At 55.0% G+C, this 17001-nt stretch overlaps 2 protein-coding genes across 10 annotated transcripts; one reads left to right on the plus strand and one right to left on the minus strand.

The window, feature by feature from the left end:
- Nucleotides 1-405: 405 nt before the first annotated feature.
- Nucleotides 406-11513, minus strand: CCDC71 (coiled-coil domain containing 71). Of its 6 annotated transcripts, none has more exons than XM_026088025.1 (3): nucleotides 11428-11513; nucleotides 7526-8822; nucleotides 406-1091 (listed from the first exon to the last, which is right to left on the minus strand). In XM_026088025.1, exon 2 carries the CDS (start codon nucleotides 8760-8762, stop codon nucleotides 7551-7553), a length of 1212 nt encoding a protein of 403 aa, XP_025943810.1. In that variant the 5' UTR covers nucleotides 8763-8822; nucleotides 11428-11513; the 3' UTR covers nucleotides 406-1091; nucleotides 7526-7550. The 6 variants fall into 6 exon arrangements, with proteins under 6 accessions (XP_025943810.1, XP_025943807.1, XP_025943809.1 ...); XM_026088022.1 differs by having other exon boundaries at nucleotides 406-3688; XM_026088024.1 differs by having other exon boundaries at nucleotides 7522-8822.
- On the plus strand, nucleotides 10897-16516 carry LOC112976597. 4 transcript variants are annotated; one of them, XM_026088033.1, is made up of 6 exons: nucleotides 10897-11012; nucleotides 12217-12289; nucleotides 12411-12602; nucleotides 13288-13448; nucleotides 13869-14001; nucleotides 15713-16515. In XM_026088033.1, exons 1-6 carry the CDS (start codon nucleotides 10918-10920, stop codon nucleotides 15917-15919), a joined length of 861 nt encoding a protein of 286 aa, XP_025943818.1. In that variant the 5' UTR covers nucleotides 10897-10917; the 3' UTR covers nucleotides 15920-16515. The 4 variants fall into 4 exon arrangements, with proteins under 4 accessions (XP_025943818.1, XP_025943819.1, XP_025943816.1 ...); XM_026088034.1 differs by lacking the exons at nucleotides 10897-11012; nucleotides 13288-13448 and adding an exon at nucleotides 11787-11959 and having other exon boundaries at nucleotides 15713-16516; XM_026088031.1 differs by lacking the exon at nucleotides 10897-11012 and adding an exon at nucleotides 11787-11959 and having other exon boundaries at nucleotides 12217-12602.
- Nucleotides 16517-17001: the final 485 nt, after the last annotated feature.

Genomic DNA, 17001 nt, shown 5'->3' on the forward strand with positions numbered 1-17001 from the left:
AAGAAGTTAGAGGGTAGGCAGACAGACGGGACCTGGCAAAAAGCCTGTCAGCGCAGAGTCAACCCAACACATATCTAGGAACTAACCTGGAATGCAGATTTATGCCAGTTCATACTGGTTCAGCACCCAGTAACACTTGTCTGGAACATTTTCGATCCTGAGCCAGGCATTCTTGAACTGGATTTAGGTAACCCCAAACCCCACTGGGGCATTCAGCACTGCACTGGCAGGAATCGGGGAGTGGGAGGAAGAGAGAGTGGCGGCGGCGGCAGTCTCCAGCTATGCATGCCCTGCACAGCAGCCAAGCACACCGGAGACACCGCCCTGTCGAGTTCAGCTGGGGTTCAAATCAGGAGCCCCAAGAGGAACGGTCTGGCAGGGCCCAAAGACAAGTTGGACACGCTGGGCGGTTCTGAGCACCATTTTACTGAAGGGCTGGACACCTGCTAGGACTTCATAACAAAAAGTTCACTTCATATAAGAAAAAAGACAGTCTGTTTTTTGTCCCGTTCCCTCCTAAGAGCGGAATAATACTAACGCTGCCTTTTCACTAAACAATGCCATTCCAAAATATACAACACTGAATGTGGAGCAGCCCAGCCTCATATTAAACATTAAATATTAATATAGCTTCAGAAACATTCTACACAAACAAATGAAACAGTATAAAGTTCACTCAAGAACAAGGTGATCAGTTGTTGTAAATTCGCCATACAAAAGTTTGTTACTCGCCCTTCTGCTGGGCGATGGCCGTTCCCCATCGGACTCCAGGGATGCTCGCCGGGACAGGGCAGCCGTGGGGCGCTGGCACGAGCAGTCTGGGCACGGCAGGTCCCTGCTCCCACAGGCGTCGCTCAGGATTCCCGGCCACCGGGGAACTTCCGTGGCTAAGCTGGCTGCATCAGTCCCAGCCAGAGCAGGTCAGTCGCACTGCAGTCGTGGCGCCAGTTCTCTTAGAGACGATGGTGGGCAAAGATGAGTTCACGGGGCTGGGCAGTGCCTCTCGCTACCCCAGATCCCCCGTGCCTCACGGACTGACTGCTGTGCCACTGCTCTGGAAATAATGTTCCTCAGAAATGCTGCATCAGGAACTATGAGGAGAGAATGACATTACACTCTGGACACTGCATCCTCCCCGTGACAAATTCCAACGCTAATCACGTCCCTTCCCAGGCCTTGGTAGTTTGACGGACTGGGGCATGTTTCAAAGTGCTCGGCTTTGAAGTCTGGGCCCCTGGGGGAGGAGGGGAGGTACCTCTGGGGGCAGCTTTGCAGCACCCTCTCTTTTATACCAGCACTGCGTGCCTGACTGTCTGTGGGAATCACCAGACTCTCACAGGGGCTGCCTGTAGCAACAGGAACGGAAAGGGCTAATTAAGACAAGGAGGAGAGAGTCCCAGACGATAATAAGGCCTTTGAGGGACTCCCCAGGGGCAAGGCCTAATCGTCCCCGCAGGGGAAGTTATTTCAGATGCTCACACAAGGAAGAGCTGCCCTCTCTGTGAGGGCTTCCAGAGGGTACAAGTCAGCACACACCAGGGGGGCTCTGCAAGCTGAGAGAGCGGCTTCCCTTCCTTGTGACCACCTGAGCAAAGCCTGTTTGCGCAACTAATGAAGGACGGAAACCAAAGGCCAGAAGAGGTGCTTGCTTCAAAAGGGCATCTCCCTGCCCTCCAGAGCCTGCAGCACCAAGTGCCTCATGTAACGCCACCAGACAGAGAAGGAAAGGCTCCATGAGCTGGACAGGGATGGAGTTCAAGAAGTGCTACCAGTGTGCTACATACTTAGCTCCCTCTATTTGGGGAAATCCTCCTGTAGCAGAAGCAAACGAAGCTGGTCAGCCAGACGCTCCTGGCATCTTTGGTTTTGCCTAATCCCAGCTTCTTCCTTTTCAACCAGACTCCTCAATCTTCTTAAGCAAACTGAGGAGTCCGGCCTCAGCACCACTGCTTTGGAGGCAGCAACCGGCCAAGCTGCTTAGTGCTAACGCTGTCACATCTACAGATATTGTTCAGTCGACAGTTGAGGCTGACCTAGTGGTGAGGGCTGGCTTTCCTGCCTTCTGGGATGAGGTCTCCGCTCCAGAGTCAGCAAGGCACCTGGCACCTGTCTAACAGCATCCAGCTCCGGGCAGGAGCAGGCTGCAAGGAGAAGGAAACCTGAGCACAGCACAGAGCCCAGGAGCATGAGGGCTTGGGAGCAGCCTTCCCAGGCACCCTCTCCAAGGATGGTCCCAGTCTGCCCAGCTCAGAAAGCAAAGGGCTGCAGCACCTCTGAGAAGGCAAAAGCTGCCACAGAACAGTGCTTCTCCTCAAGCCACCTCAGCTCCCGGAAAGCTGTCTCCATCTGACCACAGGACCAGAAAGGCCAGTGCCACTTCGTATACTGAAAAATAGAAACAGTCACTTCCACACAAACCAAGCTGCTTGAGCTGCAGGTGCTTCACACAGCATGGCACCAACTCTGCCAAGCGTGGCAGAAACCAGGATCCACTCACCTAAACCTCCTCTCCTGCCTGGGAGACTTCCCAGCTAGTGTTACATTGCCCAAATGCAGTTAAGAGACAAGTCTGCTCTCCCTCAGCACACATACCTCGTGCCATGGCCAAAGACCCAGCCCCCAGACAAGGTAGGAAACTTTGGCCCAAGGGGAAAGCACCCAGAGAGACTGCCACCCTTCTGCATGCTAGCAAGGTCTGGCCATAGAACCAGGGCGACAGTCACAAGCCAAAGGGCCAAACTGCTGCTCAATTTTATGCTCAGGCCCAAAACCCAGAGCATCCCCCCATCATGCCACAGTTGGAGCAGGGGGACTTCCACCCAGCTCCACCAGTGGAGAAGTGCTGCTGATGTCCAAGGGGGCTCTGGCAGCAGGAAGGCACAACACATTCAGCTACCAGGCAGGGCCGCCGAGCTGGGTGCACAGCAAGCCCCCAGCGACTGAGTGGCCCCACTCACCAGTGGTGCTTTACCCCCAACTGCTCTGAGATGGTCTTAGCTGGCGACTGGCTGAACTCTGTGCAAGGGAAAACCAGACAAGGAGGGGTCTGGGCCAGCCAGCCATGCCGGAGGGAGCAGAATGCCGTCCCTGCAGAACAGGTGGCGCCAGCTCCTCACCGCTCTGCGGGGGACTGACCGCAGCAGGGTCCTGGAGCAGGGCTGTGCTTGTCCTGGGAGCACGGCAGCAACAGGCTGGGCAGACGATGCTCTGGTCTGAGAAGTATCCAGCTACATTAGCACTCGCAGAACACACCTCTTCCCCACACTAAAATACCAGGACATTTAGAGTTCTACTAGTGGGCTACAAAACAGGAGTAAAAAAGAATCCCTTCTTATTTTGCAGAAGAGTGCTTAAGAAGTTCTGCACAAGGATCACTACCACAGCTGGCTCTGGGGTAGAACGCAAACCGCTTGGAAACAGCAGCACCACACTACATGGCTTGCAGGGAAGAAATTCATCCAGCTGAAAGTAGTGGCAGAAGGTGAAACCTGATCACTGTGCACATGAGCTTTAAAACAATGTTTCTACTAATTAACTAATTAAATTTCAACCTGGTACGTGATGTCAGCTGCCCCTTCACCTGCCTGCCGGATAAGCTGCTCTCCCCGCGGACCTCACTGACGGACGTCTGAAGCACACAGGAAGCTGGTCCGGTGCAGGCAAAGCACAAACTCTTGCTTCTCAGCAGCTGAATAAAAGGAGAAATGATTTCCACAAACTCAGTCTGAAGAACAGTCCTTTCAACTCGGTTTGAATCATTTCTAGAAGTGACAATGGCACAAATCCATGTGGTAAAAGCATTCCTAAGAGAGCGTCTCCAAAGCTCTTGGCTGTCACAGCGCCCAGGAACAGCATAGGCCAGGTTAGGCACTTGGATGAATTCAAAGTGACTAATACAGAAACAGGTCTGAACAACCTGCACACAGCACGCTCAGCAGAGACCAGAGCACTCCCGGCAACACATTCTCTACCTGCTGCGCCAGTAACTGCCGCTGCAGATCCCTGGGAGGCAAATGATCTAATCGTAGTCATAGAAAAATTTAGGTTGGAAGGGACCACTTGAGATCTCTGCTTAGATCAAGTCTTAGGCTTGTTTTGATCAAACCCTTGATCTTCCCTAAACACCAGCCAACACGCAGTTACAGCACAGGCCCTTCTGCAGCCTCCTGCACATCAGTGTCAAAGGACGCGGATGCCAGGAGTACCTGCACACAGCCACAAGACCAAGGGCTGCAAAACCTACCACTAACAGGTTGCAGGGACCCCGTATGCCAACACTGGACTCACTGGGAAGTAACTGTCAGGCAGCACTTGTTGACATTGGCACAAGAAGCTATAAAAACCCTCTGTGATTAACCAGCTGCATTCCTTCCAGCCAAATTCCAAAGTCATCTGCACAGGAGAAGAAGAGACATCAGGAGAGCAGCGAATCAGTGTGAAAGACATCCAGCAAACTAGATCTAAACTCTGAAAGCTCCAGTGCTGCCCAGATAGCTCAGGTGCCCTGTGGTCCCTATTACAGATGTGCAGAAAAGCTGCCAGGGATTTGACTGATCACGGGCAAGTCCCTGAGCCCAGAGTTACAGGGTGCTCAGTTCCCTCTCAGGAGCCTCAGTGATACAGCCCTAGTACACAAACACTTCTAACGCCCCCCTCTCTTTGCAGAGCAGAAGACCTTTATGCTGGTGGCCTGGGGAGGATACCAGGCGAGCCATCATTATCAAGTGTTTTCAGAACTCAGCTCAGTGCCTAGAAAGGCACAGCCCTGCTAAGGCAGTATGCTCTGCTTGATGTGTTTAGCAACAGTACAAGCCAAGTCTGTGACTGGCAAAGTTTCAGACTGGTGAAACAAGAGGTGACAGAACAGCGGGGAGACAGGGAGCAATTCAGCAGAGAGAAGTATGACAAAGGCAAAGGATGCATCCTGATGTGTTGGCCTCAGGTGCTCAGCTTCCTGGAGGCTGTTCAGGCAGGAGGAAAAGCAACCACAACCCGAATTCAGCTGCTCTTCCACCCCAGAGCCCAGGCACTCAGCTAAGGGGGAAGACACATCTGCTCACTGCACAGAAAGAGGCTCCGGAGACAGTTCTTGGTGCCCTTATATGGGGTTGGGAACAAGGGGAAGCCACAAGAGCAGCCTGTCAGGCAGCGATAGCACAGGCTGGAGTTCAGAGCCCTCCTCAGGAAACAGCCAAAAAGAGAAACTCCAGTGCAAGACTTCAAGACCTGGCATTTGAGAGCGTGGGAATGAGAAGGGTCTGAAGGGATGGAAACAAAAGAGACAAAGCAACATTGGCCGGGCAACAGTGATGGAGGGTCTCTCTTCATCCAGCATCGTGTCAGGAAAGGGGATCTCTCTGCCAGGGCATTTTAAAAACACAGAAGCAGAAGAAAATATTTCCTCCTGCTCTCCAGCCAACCAGCGGCATTCACAGGTCAGCCTCAAACACTGCAGCAAATTATGATCTTTGACAGCAACTCAGTTACGCACAGCAAAAACAACACAGAACCCGAGCGTGTGATTCAGAGCCTGCAACCACCTCCTGAGGGAACACCTCCGCCCTGCTAACAGCGCTGCCCTACCTGGGCGAGTGGGGAGAACCCTGGCTGCGCCTCGGGACACCCAGTTTCTCGCTCCTTAGTGAAACTTGTTTCTCCTCTACATGCTTCAGCTTTCCTCTCCGAGCTGGGGATCAGATACTGACCCTTTTTATAAAGCACTGAAATCCAGACAGGTGCTAGAGAAGAGCTGGAATGTAGGGAGCCGTGGTTTCCCAAAGGAGCTCAGCCTTTCAGCCAATATCCACACAGATTACTAGGTCAGACAACTGGTATTTTGAGCTGGTGAGAGAACAAGTGGATTACTGGCCTGCTGCTGCAGAGGTCTCAATGCACAGCGGTATGCAGAGCCAGGCCCGTGCTTGGCCTGACACTGCTGCCTCTGCCCAAGCTGCCATATTCTGCTTTTGCAGTGTCCAAACTGGGATCTTGTAGTCAGTCACGTGTAAGACTACGAAGGCCGTCCCTCCCAGGCGGCCGCTGCAGCACCAACCGCTTGGACGTGAGTGCTTCTCACGGAGTTTGCGGATCCCCTCCCTGCCGAGAGGAGACCCGACCTCAGGCTGCGTACAGTGTGCGTTCCCATCCAGCACCGTGCCCCCAGGCGCGGGAAGCCTCAGCACAGCCTGCCTGCAGCGGTTCTGCAGTGCCTCCTGGGGACGGGCAGAGCCTGCAGTCGGGGAGCTTTCACGCCTGCCACAAACCATCTCGCAACATCCCCAAAACAACACCAAGCTGTTATCCATCATGATATGTTAATGATGGTGGGGTATTCTCCTCTCCTACTGCTTCACTCCCACAAACCGATAGCAAGAAACTCTCTACATTTGTTTTAAGTGCTGGCATATATCCTCCCGACTCTTCTGCTTTTCTGCTTTGTTTCAGGCTCAAATACTCCACTGAACTCAGGGAGAGGCAGGATGTATCTAATACATTCAAACACAGCAGGTATCCCCTCCACTGGCACCTAGAATCTGCTCCTGAAACGTTCAGCAACAGCAAAGCAGTTAAACTGTGGGAAGGAAAGAGTAAGTAATTGCTATTAACAGCTCCAGCTTTTAGGCTGGCAACAGTCACAAGTTCATTTTCTAAGTTTGCACCTGGGGTACAAGGGAGCAGAACACCACTGGGGTTGGAGACAGAATCGCTCTTTAGAGGCAAACCCATAAGACGAGCGCAGAGCTTCTGCTACCAATGATGGAGGAGGCACCTAGAAATGTCAGGCAGACTGGCAGGCAATAGCCCAGTAACACTCCCGCGCTTTTGTGCGGAGGTAATACCAAAAGTACGATTAAAACAATACTCAACTATCAGCTGGTAATTCTCCAAAATTGCATGGCGTTTTTGGAGACAAACAAGTGGCTATAATTCTGCCTGCTTCGGAGCTGTTCAAGAGCCCAGAACAGACTGTCACAACACTGAATCACAAAGAAATCCTGGCACCTTTCAACAAAAGACTGGCTGAAGGGGAGGGGGAACAAAAGCTATTGAACCCAATCCCAGAGGGGTGGAGGAAGTGCACCTTCCCACAGTTCCTGGGCAATATGCACATATATAGATATATAGATATATAGATAATAAAGTTATAAAATTTGATCAAAATAAAACCAGTAAATGTACAGCTTGAAAAAGAGCAAATATCACAGTGCATCAATGTCATGAGAAAGTCGTATGTTCTCCCCCTGCATGAGAGCACAGCCTGCCACGTTTAGAAAAGACCCCACAGAAAGCGAACGCTTTGACTTGCTCGGCTTGCCGTGGGCAAGGAGTCACCATCCTGCATTCCTAAACGTGGTTTTGTACTTATGCAGTCAGTTCTGCATAGCAGTGGTAGACAGCCAGAAACAGCACTGGAGCAGGCTGCTCCATCTGCAGGTGTTAGTCAACATATCATCACCAGACACTAGAGATCCAAAGTTGCTCTTAAACTTTTCCACGCTCTGGAGCCTGGCTCATACTTACTTACAAAAAAAGTGACAAAGTGAAGAAATTCAGGGGACACTGTGAGAATGAGACAAGGGCTGAATTCGGATCACAGGGGACAGGTTGACCCTAAGAATTTTCTGTGCTCTCCTCCTCACTTCGTCATCAGAAGAGTTGTCCACCTTGATTGCCCGGAATTTCAGCAGATTCAAAGTGCTCTGAGCCCGCTGAGGTTTATTTTGGACAGGAATGGTATTTGTTTTCTTCTTCTGTGGTGCTTCTCTCACCTCTGCAGCTCTTTTCCTCTTCTGCCCGACAGTCTCCTGGTGACTGCTGCTATCCTTCCACTCTGTTTTCCCCACGGGAGCCTCCTTAGCTTTGACTTTCAAAGCCTTGGATTGCGGTGCTATGGTGCCGCCTTGAGATGAGCTCCCCGTGACTCTCCCGTTCAGGACTCCCGAGGCTTTGCAAGCATTACTCTCCTGCAGCACGCCACCCTTTGGTCCCTTCAGAAGATTTAAAGTGAGGGTGGCAGAATCTGGCGCTTTCTTCATCAAACGCTTATACCCCTTAGCTTCTGTTATTTTAGTGGTCTTGCCTGAAGAAGACTGCCTTGGTGGACTCGAAGCCTTGAGGAGTTTAAGGTCCGAGGGCGAGATTCCAAGACGCCCCTGTTTGTACTTGGATTCCAAACAGGAAGCGGTGGTTTTCAGTGGCACCAGAGCTTCCAGAACCACCGACAGTCTCATTGCTGGATATACATCAGGATACATGTTTGCAGGAAAGCCCACTGCCGAGGCCTTGGACGTGCCAGATCTTGTCTGCTTCAGGGAGTTCAGCAGCAGATTTGTGGAATTACCTTTCGAGACAGGCTTAGCGGAGACCTTAGAAGAGTTCACTGAAATGCCTGTGGGTGAAGCAGACACCTTTGCCACAGCTGCAGTGTTTCGAGCTGGAGTTTTAGTGGAATCGGACGCGGTCGTGGCGGCAGTAGCAGTGGCAGTGGAAACATGTTGTGTGCTCTCTTTTGTTTGATTAGGCGTGTCTGCTGTACATGAACTGTAACCATACACATCTTTACTCCTTAGAATTGTGGGCTGATAGCCTTCCTCCTTGAGGCCCTGAATAAAGGCCACCAGCTGGGTCTCTGTGTCTGAAAGGTCCTTGGACATTGGGTTGAAGACTCGGAGGGCTTCCTCCAGCACTTTTTGTCCTGCAGAGGAAATTCTCGACCAGGAATGGACAGCTTTTTCTTCCACATTGTTCACTGCAATATTCATGGCATTAGGCAAGTAGGTGCTTCAAAAGGTCCAAATTACTGGAAAAACAACCCTTGACACCTCAAAAGGAGAGAGAAGATAGTTAGCTTACAGCAACTGGAATCATCTCGCATTTTTAAGTAGGGACCTGAAACCATTAAGACTAGACCTGGCTACTCGCAAACATCAGGTCTGATTCTGTGCATAACTCAAATTAGCAGCAGCATCAAGAAAATTCTGTCATTGTTTCGTCTTTGCAGTAAAACTAAAGCATTCCTATTGCAGAAATAACTTCAATCCTAAACAAAGGTTTCAGGCAATCCCATCCAACCCATCCCAAGATGAACTGTTCCAGTGGTCAACTCAGTGAAATTTGCAGCTCATTTCCAGTTTGAGTTTGATAAGCCTCAGCTTCTGGTAATCAGATCTCATTTTGCCTTTGTAAAGCAGCCCTCCATTAAATGTTTTCCCTGTGCACGTACTGAGACTAACATAATCAAGACATCTCAGCACTCTTCAATGAACTATACAGCCCGAGTTCCTCAAGTTTATCCCGGTGTCATGTTCAATTTTCCAGCTTTCTATTTGATTCTGCTCAAAACTGATTTTGAGTCCCTGCCAAATTTGCAGCATCATTCTGAAGAACTGACAGCAGAGCTGGAGGCTATTTCAGTCGCTCTTTGTTGATGCCAAGTACTGTGGAAATACAACTCCATTCCTTGTTTTTCCAATGTCTGAACAATGGTCTATGACTCGCTGTCACAGCAAACTGCTGTTGACCCAAGGAGCTCACTGCCAAGTGAGTAGGAAGTAGGAAATTCAAGAAGGGCAGCAAGCAGGAAGCAGATAGCACCAGAGCCGTGCATACAATGGCCTGAGGGACAACACTCAGCTCACCACTACGGGCACTAGGCAACTATCTGCCTTGGACAGAAGCACTAACTACTGCTTTAAAAAAAAGGAAGTTGAAGAGGAGCCCAGGCAGGAACCTGGGAGAACTCAAACTATTTCACACTGAGCTGGCTGCCCAGCCAACTCCACAGCTGGAAGCAGTGGCAAGAGGTTATAAAGTCTTTAGCTTCTTAACCTCATCAGGAGTGTTCAGTGAACAAGCTTCTTCAGAGAAATGCTGAAGGTCTCAGAGACGCTATCAAAGAGGGCAGGACACAGATGAGAAAGTCACAACTGGAAAACTAGCACCTGAGCAGAGTAAGGAACTGTTCATATCTCAAGTTCTCTCCAGAGCTCCAATTATTCTGCAGCCACAGAGCCTGGGAGAGCCAGTTGTGGATGAGGTGCCTGTGCCGCCACGAACAGTACGGAGAAGACACAAGCCTATAGCTTAAGCCCAAAGTCAACAAAGGGATCCTGAGGGGGTAGCACAGGTCAGCAGGTGGGTAACAGGCTCCACGCGATGGGCTCGTCTCCATCAAGCGTTCTGTAGACGTCGCAGCAGAAGAGGGATTTGGAGAAGGACAACGCAGTTGCTTTGCAACACTCAGGACATCTCCCACAGATGAGGGGAGGCAGGAAAGAAAGCACTGTGGCAGTGCTGAAGCTGGCATCATTGGCTAGATGTGAGATTTGTCATCTCAAAAATGAACAAGAAGTACTAGGCAGAGTGAAGCAAGCAAGGACGCAAAAGCTTAATGCTGATCTGGTAGAGAGGGAGAAAGCACAACTATCAACATGCTTTCAACAGACAGCAAAATATATCATCTTCCGCCAGGAACTTCATGCTGCACCAAGCCCAGGAACAATCAGAACACCTTAACGGGTACTTCTACGTCAGCCGGGCTGGGACCTGACATTCATGGCAACTATGTTCCTGTATCACACAGTGTAACACATGGTATGAGAGAAAGATGGCTATAAACAGGCACACACTGATATATCTCGTCCAGCCAAAAGCAAGTTTGTTCAGTCAACATGTTATCTGAGGACGTGCCGTAGCAAAAGCGTCAAAGGGCCACAGACCCACAACGCTCCTGATACCAATGCAGCTGCCACGCAAGCAAAGCGCTGACAGGATAAACCCTTACGCAATGCTCCAGCTCTGCCAGGCCAGGCTTAGCGGTCTGACTGCTCAGGATCAGACCACAAGCCCTTGAGGAAAGGGTGGGCTCCAAAACACTTCACTGGACGCACTGGAGGGACGAGCGGGCTGTCAGCAGGGATGACGCAGAGACGTTGGGCTGAGACAGCCTGCGGAGACGAGCCCGTGGAGGTTGGCGTAGACACCAAGGAGGACTCACTGGAGGCTGCCCACAGGCAAGCAGCCTCCTGGCTCGGTCTCGCCTCCCAGTCCGCCCCTCTGGGGAGGAGATGCCCCTTCCCAGCTGCCCACCCCTCGCTCCCATCACCCTAGGCTCGGCCCAGCGCGGGGAGACCTGGCCGGCCACCCTCGGCCCCCCGGCTCCGCGGGCTGGAGGCCCCCCGTGTGCGGGGCGCCCCACGCGGTGCCGGTGCCCTCGCTGGGGGGTGCGGGGAGGTGTTTGGTGCAGACAGCGGGTGCGGCCCCCCCGCGCGGCCCCCGCGCCAGCTCCGGGGCCCGCGGGGCGGGAGCAGGAGCGGGACCCTCGGCGCCGCGGCTCCGCCTCCAGCGCCCAGGGGCCGCCCCGTCGGGCGGCTCGGCAGCGCCCCCGCCCGGGAGAGCGGGGCCCGGGCACCGCCGGCCCCAACCTACCGGCCGCCGCGAGACCCACACCCGCTGCTGCGCTGCCACCGCCGCTCCAACATGGCCGCCCGCGGAGCGCCGGAAGGGCCGCCCCCTCCCACTTCCACTTCCGCTTCCGCCCCCTCCGCTGACCCCCGCGCCGCGCCCACACCCCGCGGCGGCGCCTTCGGCCGCACACTCTCGCACGGGCCACGCCCCCCGCACGGGCCACGCCCCCTGATCGGGCCCCGCCCACATTCCGGCCCCGCCCTCTGCCCCGCCCTCTGCTTCCGGCGGAGCCGAGAGGGGGCGCCGCGCGGGGCCGCTCTGGGCGGCGGCGGAAGTGGCGCACCGGAAGCGGCGCCGTATCCAGGTAACGGCGGCGTGGCGCTGCCCGGTGCCGGCGCGATGAGCGGGCGGGCGGCGCGGCGGCGGCGGCTGGTGCTACACGTGGACCTCAACAACACGGTGGTGGCGGCGGACGCGGTGTCGGGGCAGGGCCCGCGGGCCGCGCTGAACAGCTTCCTCAGCACCGTCACGTGGGGCGCCGCCGGGCCCGCCGGTGAGCCGCCACCGCCCGTGTCCCCCCGCCGGCAGCGGGGCCGGGGCCTTCCCCGCGGCTCGGCCGCTCCGGGACGCCGCCAGGCCGCGGCGCCCCCCTCCCGCAGGAGCTGGTGCCCCGGGATGGCGGGGACGAGGCCTGGTGCCTTGCTGGGGCTCCCCTGCTCCGGACCCCCCCGGACGCCAGGGACCCTCCTGGGGGCGGCCCGGGGCTCAGCTCCGCTGGCGGCACTTGCTGAACAGTCTTCTCTCTTTCAGGCGAGTGGCAGTGGGTGAGCGACCACCCTTCGCTGGGACCCCCCTGCCCGGGCGCCGTCAGCTACTACTGCCGGTACGGCCGTGATCCTGCCTTCACCGAGCTGGGCCTGGGCCAGCACTTCAGCAGCCTCCATGCGCACTACCTGCAGCTCCTGGAATGGCCGGGCAAGCCTCACAAGGTGTTCTCTGTTCAGGACGAGGAGAACAAGCACTACCACTTCATCCTGCCCTCCTTCTTCCGCCTCCTGGACGCCCTGCACCGTGAGGGGAGGTCGTTTGCCGTTGTCTGCAGAACCTTTGGCACGGACCTGCCTCGTGTTCTCCATGCTGTGCACTATGCCCTGGCGGGGCAGCACCCCCAGTTCCCTGGCCTGCGGGATGTGGCGGTGAGTGCGGCCTGAGGGCTGAGCTGCCAGAGAAGGGCAGAAATCTTCCTGTGATGTTTACAGAATGTCCTGCCTTGAACTCTCCGGGCCGGGCTAGTCTCAATCTGCTTAGCCTACCTACGTTTTTAAATAATTGGCCTCTGCAAGAAGAAATGCATCCAGCTTCTCAGGAAGAGCCTGTTAGCTAGGGGAGAGCATGTATGTTTGTGAATTCTGTGCTGTTTCTGCTCACTAATGGCATGTGTTGTGTGGGAAGGATCTCCTCCTCTCGAGGTATCCCAGGTTCAAGCATCTCTTCCCACAGAGAGGGGGTCTTTGCAGCAGAACAGGACTCCCTTGGTCGGAGCTGATTGCAGCTGTGCTCTCCCACACTTCCAGGATCCTGGACAGGAACGCTAGTACCAGGGTTGAGAAGTCACTTTGGTTGTTCCTCAGAGAGTTGACAAGGAACAGAGTCTGAAACGGGAGGAGCGAGTAGCTAGGTGCTCATTCATTTTGATTCCCCAGAGGAGGAAAAGCTTTTATGTTATACGGGTTCCTTATTTTTTGTGTGTTTTCCCAGCACTGTCCTCCCACACTGTCATAAGGAGTCTCTAGCCCACTGTTTGTTGTCTGTGACAATGCGCTACACAATCTGTCTGCTTTGGAAACCTTTCATCTTCTCTTGCTTCCAATGGTACTGCAGCTCTCTGTGGACCTCACTCCTGGCCAAATACGTTGCAGTAAGCGAGAGATTGTGCTGAGCAGGGGATCAGAGCGACTTTCCACCCGTGAAGATGGAAGAAAGCTTTACAATTACTTCAGCTCTTTCGGGGGAATTGGAGGCTTTCAAGACCACTTTGACTGGTGAGAAATAGGCCGCTGAGGAAGTGAGTTGGGCATCTTCTCCTCTTCTCCGATTCTCTGAGATAGCTCCTAGTTTTGAGGTCTTCACCTTGTCGTGGTTTCTGCGTGGCCCCCCCATAACTTCTGTCCTCCCCATTTTGCCATAGGGAGACTGACTGGGCTCTTACATCTTTCCTCAGGTCTCCATCCCCTGGTGCCTCTCTTGCTTTTCTCCAAACACCCTCTAATGTATCATCTGGCTGCAAAATGCTTCTCTGGTGGGAGGCAGCAGTAGGCAGAGGAACAAGACTGTCTGTCTCTTGTCCCATTTCCCTGGCTCTAAGGAGTGAACCAAACCTTGAATGCAGACTTGCCCGGCTTTACGTGTGAGCTGTTGGGGTGGCCTTCCCTGACTGTTTGCTGTCCTGCTTGCTGTTTCAGGTGGGCCAGAAATCAGTTCTCTTCACAGGGTGGGAAGCCCCTGTGGATTGACCCCCACGATCCCAGTGTTCACCACATTTTTTTTGATGACAACATCCGGCTGGATGACACGGACACCATTGTTCACCCCCAGGTAGGTGGCCGAGCACCCCTCGGGTACTAGCTGCCCTGGCTGGAGGGTGTCCCTGGCTAGTTCAGGCACATTTTGTTCCCTTTCGCCCTCTCATCCTGATGCAAAGGGGGATCAAGGCTCAGCCCTGGTGTCGCTACAGCCCAAGAGATTAGAATCAGCGAGAGCGATGCTCAGGGCTGTCAGTGGGGAGGATGAAATCGGCTGTCAGCACAAACCAGCAGGTGTTCCCTGCCCGTGCTTGCTGCCAGCTCCGCTGCTCAGCTGGAGTGAGTCATCCCCACTCCCTGCTGGAAGCCAGCAGCAGGCCGGGCAGCCTCTGAGTGCGGCTGAACCTCCTTTATGGCACAATATTTAAAGGGCAGCGTTTGTGCTGGAGCACGCTTGAGAAGGGAACGTTAATGCAGACAGAAATGCGCTTGGCAGTTGGACAGCTATTGATGCTTGAACACGAGCTGCAGCTCCGCCGGTGAGTCTGAACCTCCGGCCTATTTCCATCTACGAGGAGACAGCATGGGGGGAAGGAAGCGTGCGGCAGCCTGTGAAAGGTCCGCAGCAATTACTGGGCACCCGGGGAGCGGCAAGGGGAGGGACACTCTGGATATTCACTCGCACACAAGCTCTGTCAGTCACTGGATGTGTAGCTGCTGATGCGAGTTGTCACTGCCCAGAGCAGGCCTGTTAGAAGGAAGGTTTCGGTCTGATCTGGGCTGTTTCAAGTGAATTAATGCAGAAGGCTCTGCTAAGAGCCTGGGGCCTCTGCTTGCTGCAGCTGCTGCCTTGCCTGGCTGCAGCAGCCAAAGAGCGGGGCTTGCTCAACAATGCCTGCTGAATTTCAGCCTTGGGCTGTTTCCCTGATCAAGGAGCTCCTCCCGTAGCTGTCTGTGGGTCAGTTGGGTGGCCTGGCTTGTCTCAGGGCATCTGTGAAGATAACCTCAGGCCCCTCGGGGCTTTCCTGACACCAGATCAGACAGGTAGGATCAAATTATCTCAGCAGCAGACTTAGCTGGGATCTGAATGGCAGCTGAGCCTCTTGCCAGCAGGGCTCATTCCTGTCGTCAGGGCTTTGGCTGTCCTGCAGCCGGTACGTGCGGAAGGCCAACGCCAGCTTCCTCTCCCCCGTGTCACCAGCTCTGCAGAGCTGGGCCTCTGTGTCAGCGACCGCAGCAGAGCGGGGCAGTGCTGGGAGGGAAACCGATTCCCAGGTGCAGAACGGGGTAAAGGTCAGAAGTTAAACTTGCTGTCCCCTCCTCCGCCGTGCGGCCGCACCCACTCCGGTGACAGCCTCCTTTGATAAAGGCAGAGTGTCGGCAGAGGTTTTCCTGAAGTTGGCCGCCTCAGAGTGTGGTTTTCTTCCAGCTGTGTGGTGTGGCCCTTTCCTCAGGGGAGGCTCTGCCACATGACCTGAGGACTCGGTTCGGAGCAAAAGTGAGACTCTGGCCTTGCTGGTAGATAGGGGAAGCCTGGGGAAACTTAATCTTCTACTGCTAGAGTGAAAATGGGAGCTTGTGCCCTCTGCCACCGTCTCGCTTTGCAGGATGTTCACGCAGTTAGTGTGAAAGCACCCAGCAGAAGCAGAAGGTGGGATCGCCACTAGTGTGGCGCGCAGCAGGAAGCGTGTTTCGCTGCCGGGCTTTGTGCGAGGCACGGCCGGGGCACTGCTGCCGGCGGAGGCTGTGAGTGCTTCTGCGCTGTGCTCTGCTCTCTCCCACAGGTGTTTTCAGAGCAGGGCAGCAGCAGCCCTCGGTGTGCTCCCACTTCAGAGCTGTATGACATTTGCCTGGTGCAGACCCATCTCCTGGAGGCCATTGCCGATGAGAACTATTTCCTCCGCTGTGTGCAGAGGTGTGAGGAGAACTATGACCGTTACCTGGCCTGCACGGAGAATGGCTCCCCGAGCCAGCTGTGGGATGGACAGTGACGCCACTTCAAGGGCCCAGCCCCAACCTGGGCCGAGGGGCTTAAATCTGGGATGCTCCTTGCTTGCTACCCCACACTACCCCAGGGCTACTGCTTTGAGCTGTCCCCTCTCCTCTCCAACCCGTGATGTGCCCACTCAGTTGTACCAGGATCCTCCAGGCCCTCTCCACGAAACACAAGTGTCCTGGGAGCTTGTGTGATGAGATCCCTGGGTGGAAACTGCTTCCGCTGGGGTCCTTTCCTCAGCTGCGCTGTGAAGAGCTGTCTGCCGCGCTGGAGCCCCTCTGCCGGCGGTGCTACCTCTTGGGTCTGCTCTGAGGCTGCAGCCGGGGGCTTTGCACCCGGCAGGGTGTAGGGCCGGGGGCCTCCAGCTGCTACCGCAGCACAGGCAGTTGCGCTGGTGCTCGGGCCTCCCCTGTTACTCCTGCCTCCTGCAGCGGCGGCTGGTCTGGAGTCGGTGCCACTGGAAGTGCGGCACTGTCTGCGGTGTGCGTGCGATTGCTGTTCGCTCCACGGTGTTCTCCCGAGCAGAGCTAGTGATTCGATGTCACTTCTACCTGTTTTTAAAGCAAATCTTTCTAATTTGTTTTTGGTGTGAGATTCCTTCCTGCCCGTGCTTCTGCCTGTGCTTGCAGGGGGGAAGCGCCCTTCTGTCCCTGTTTGTTCACGGAGCTCAGCAAAGCGAGGAGGAAGCTGCCGGTCCTGGCTTTGGGACCAGAAGCACCTTCCTGACTCCGCTGAGAGGCCTCTGAGTGCTGGCTCTTGGGCTGGCGCCAGCCACACGCTCGTCCTGGCAGCCCCCAGTCGCCCCTGTGCTCGCGGTGGGCTCTGCTGTGCATCCTCTTCGGAGCTTCTCAGGAAGGTGAGGCTGTTCCAGCAAGGGCAGCGAGGGCCCCTGAGGAGCGCGGGGTTCGGAGCAGGGGTGCGGGACGGGTGCCCTTCCCTGCTCCGAGCTGCTGCGGCAGGGCCTCTCCCCTCTGTTTCCTTCAGTGACTTTTGGACGAAAGCGGGAGTCGTGCGCAGGCACCGGGTGCCGGTGCGGCGAGGAGCCCGGGCTGGCGTGGCGGAGCCGGGGGGGGGTGG

This window comes from Apteryx rowi, unplaced genomic scaffold (genome assembly GCF_003343035.1).
Source record: "Apteryx rowi isolate R43461 unplaced genomic scaffold, aptRow1 scaffold_75, whole genome shotgun sequence".
NCBI lineage: Eukaryota > Metazoa > Chordata > Aves > Apterygiformes > Apterygidae > Apteryx > Apteryx rowi.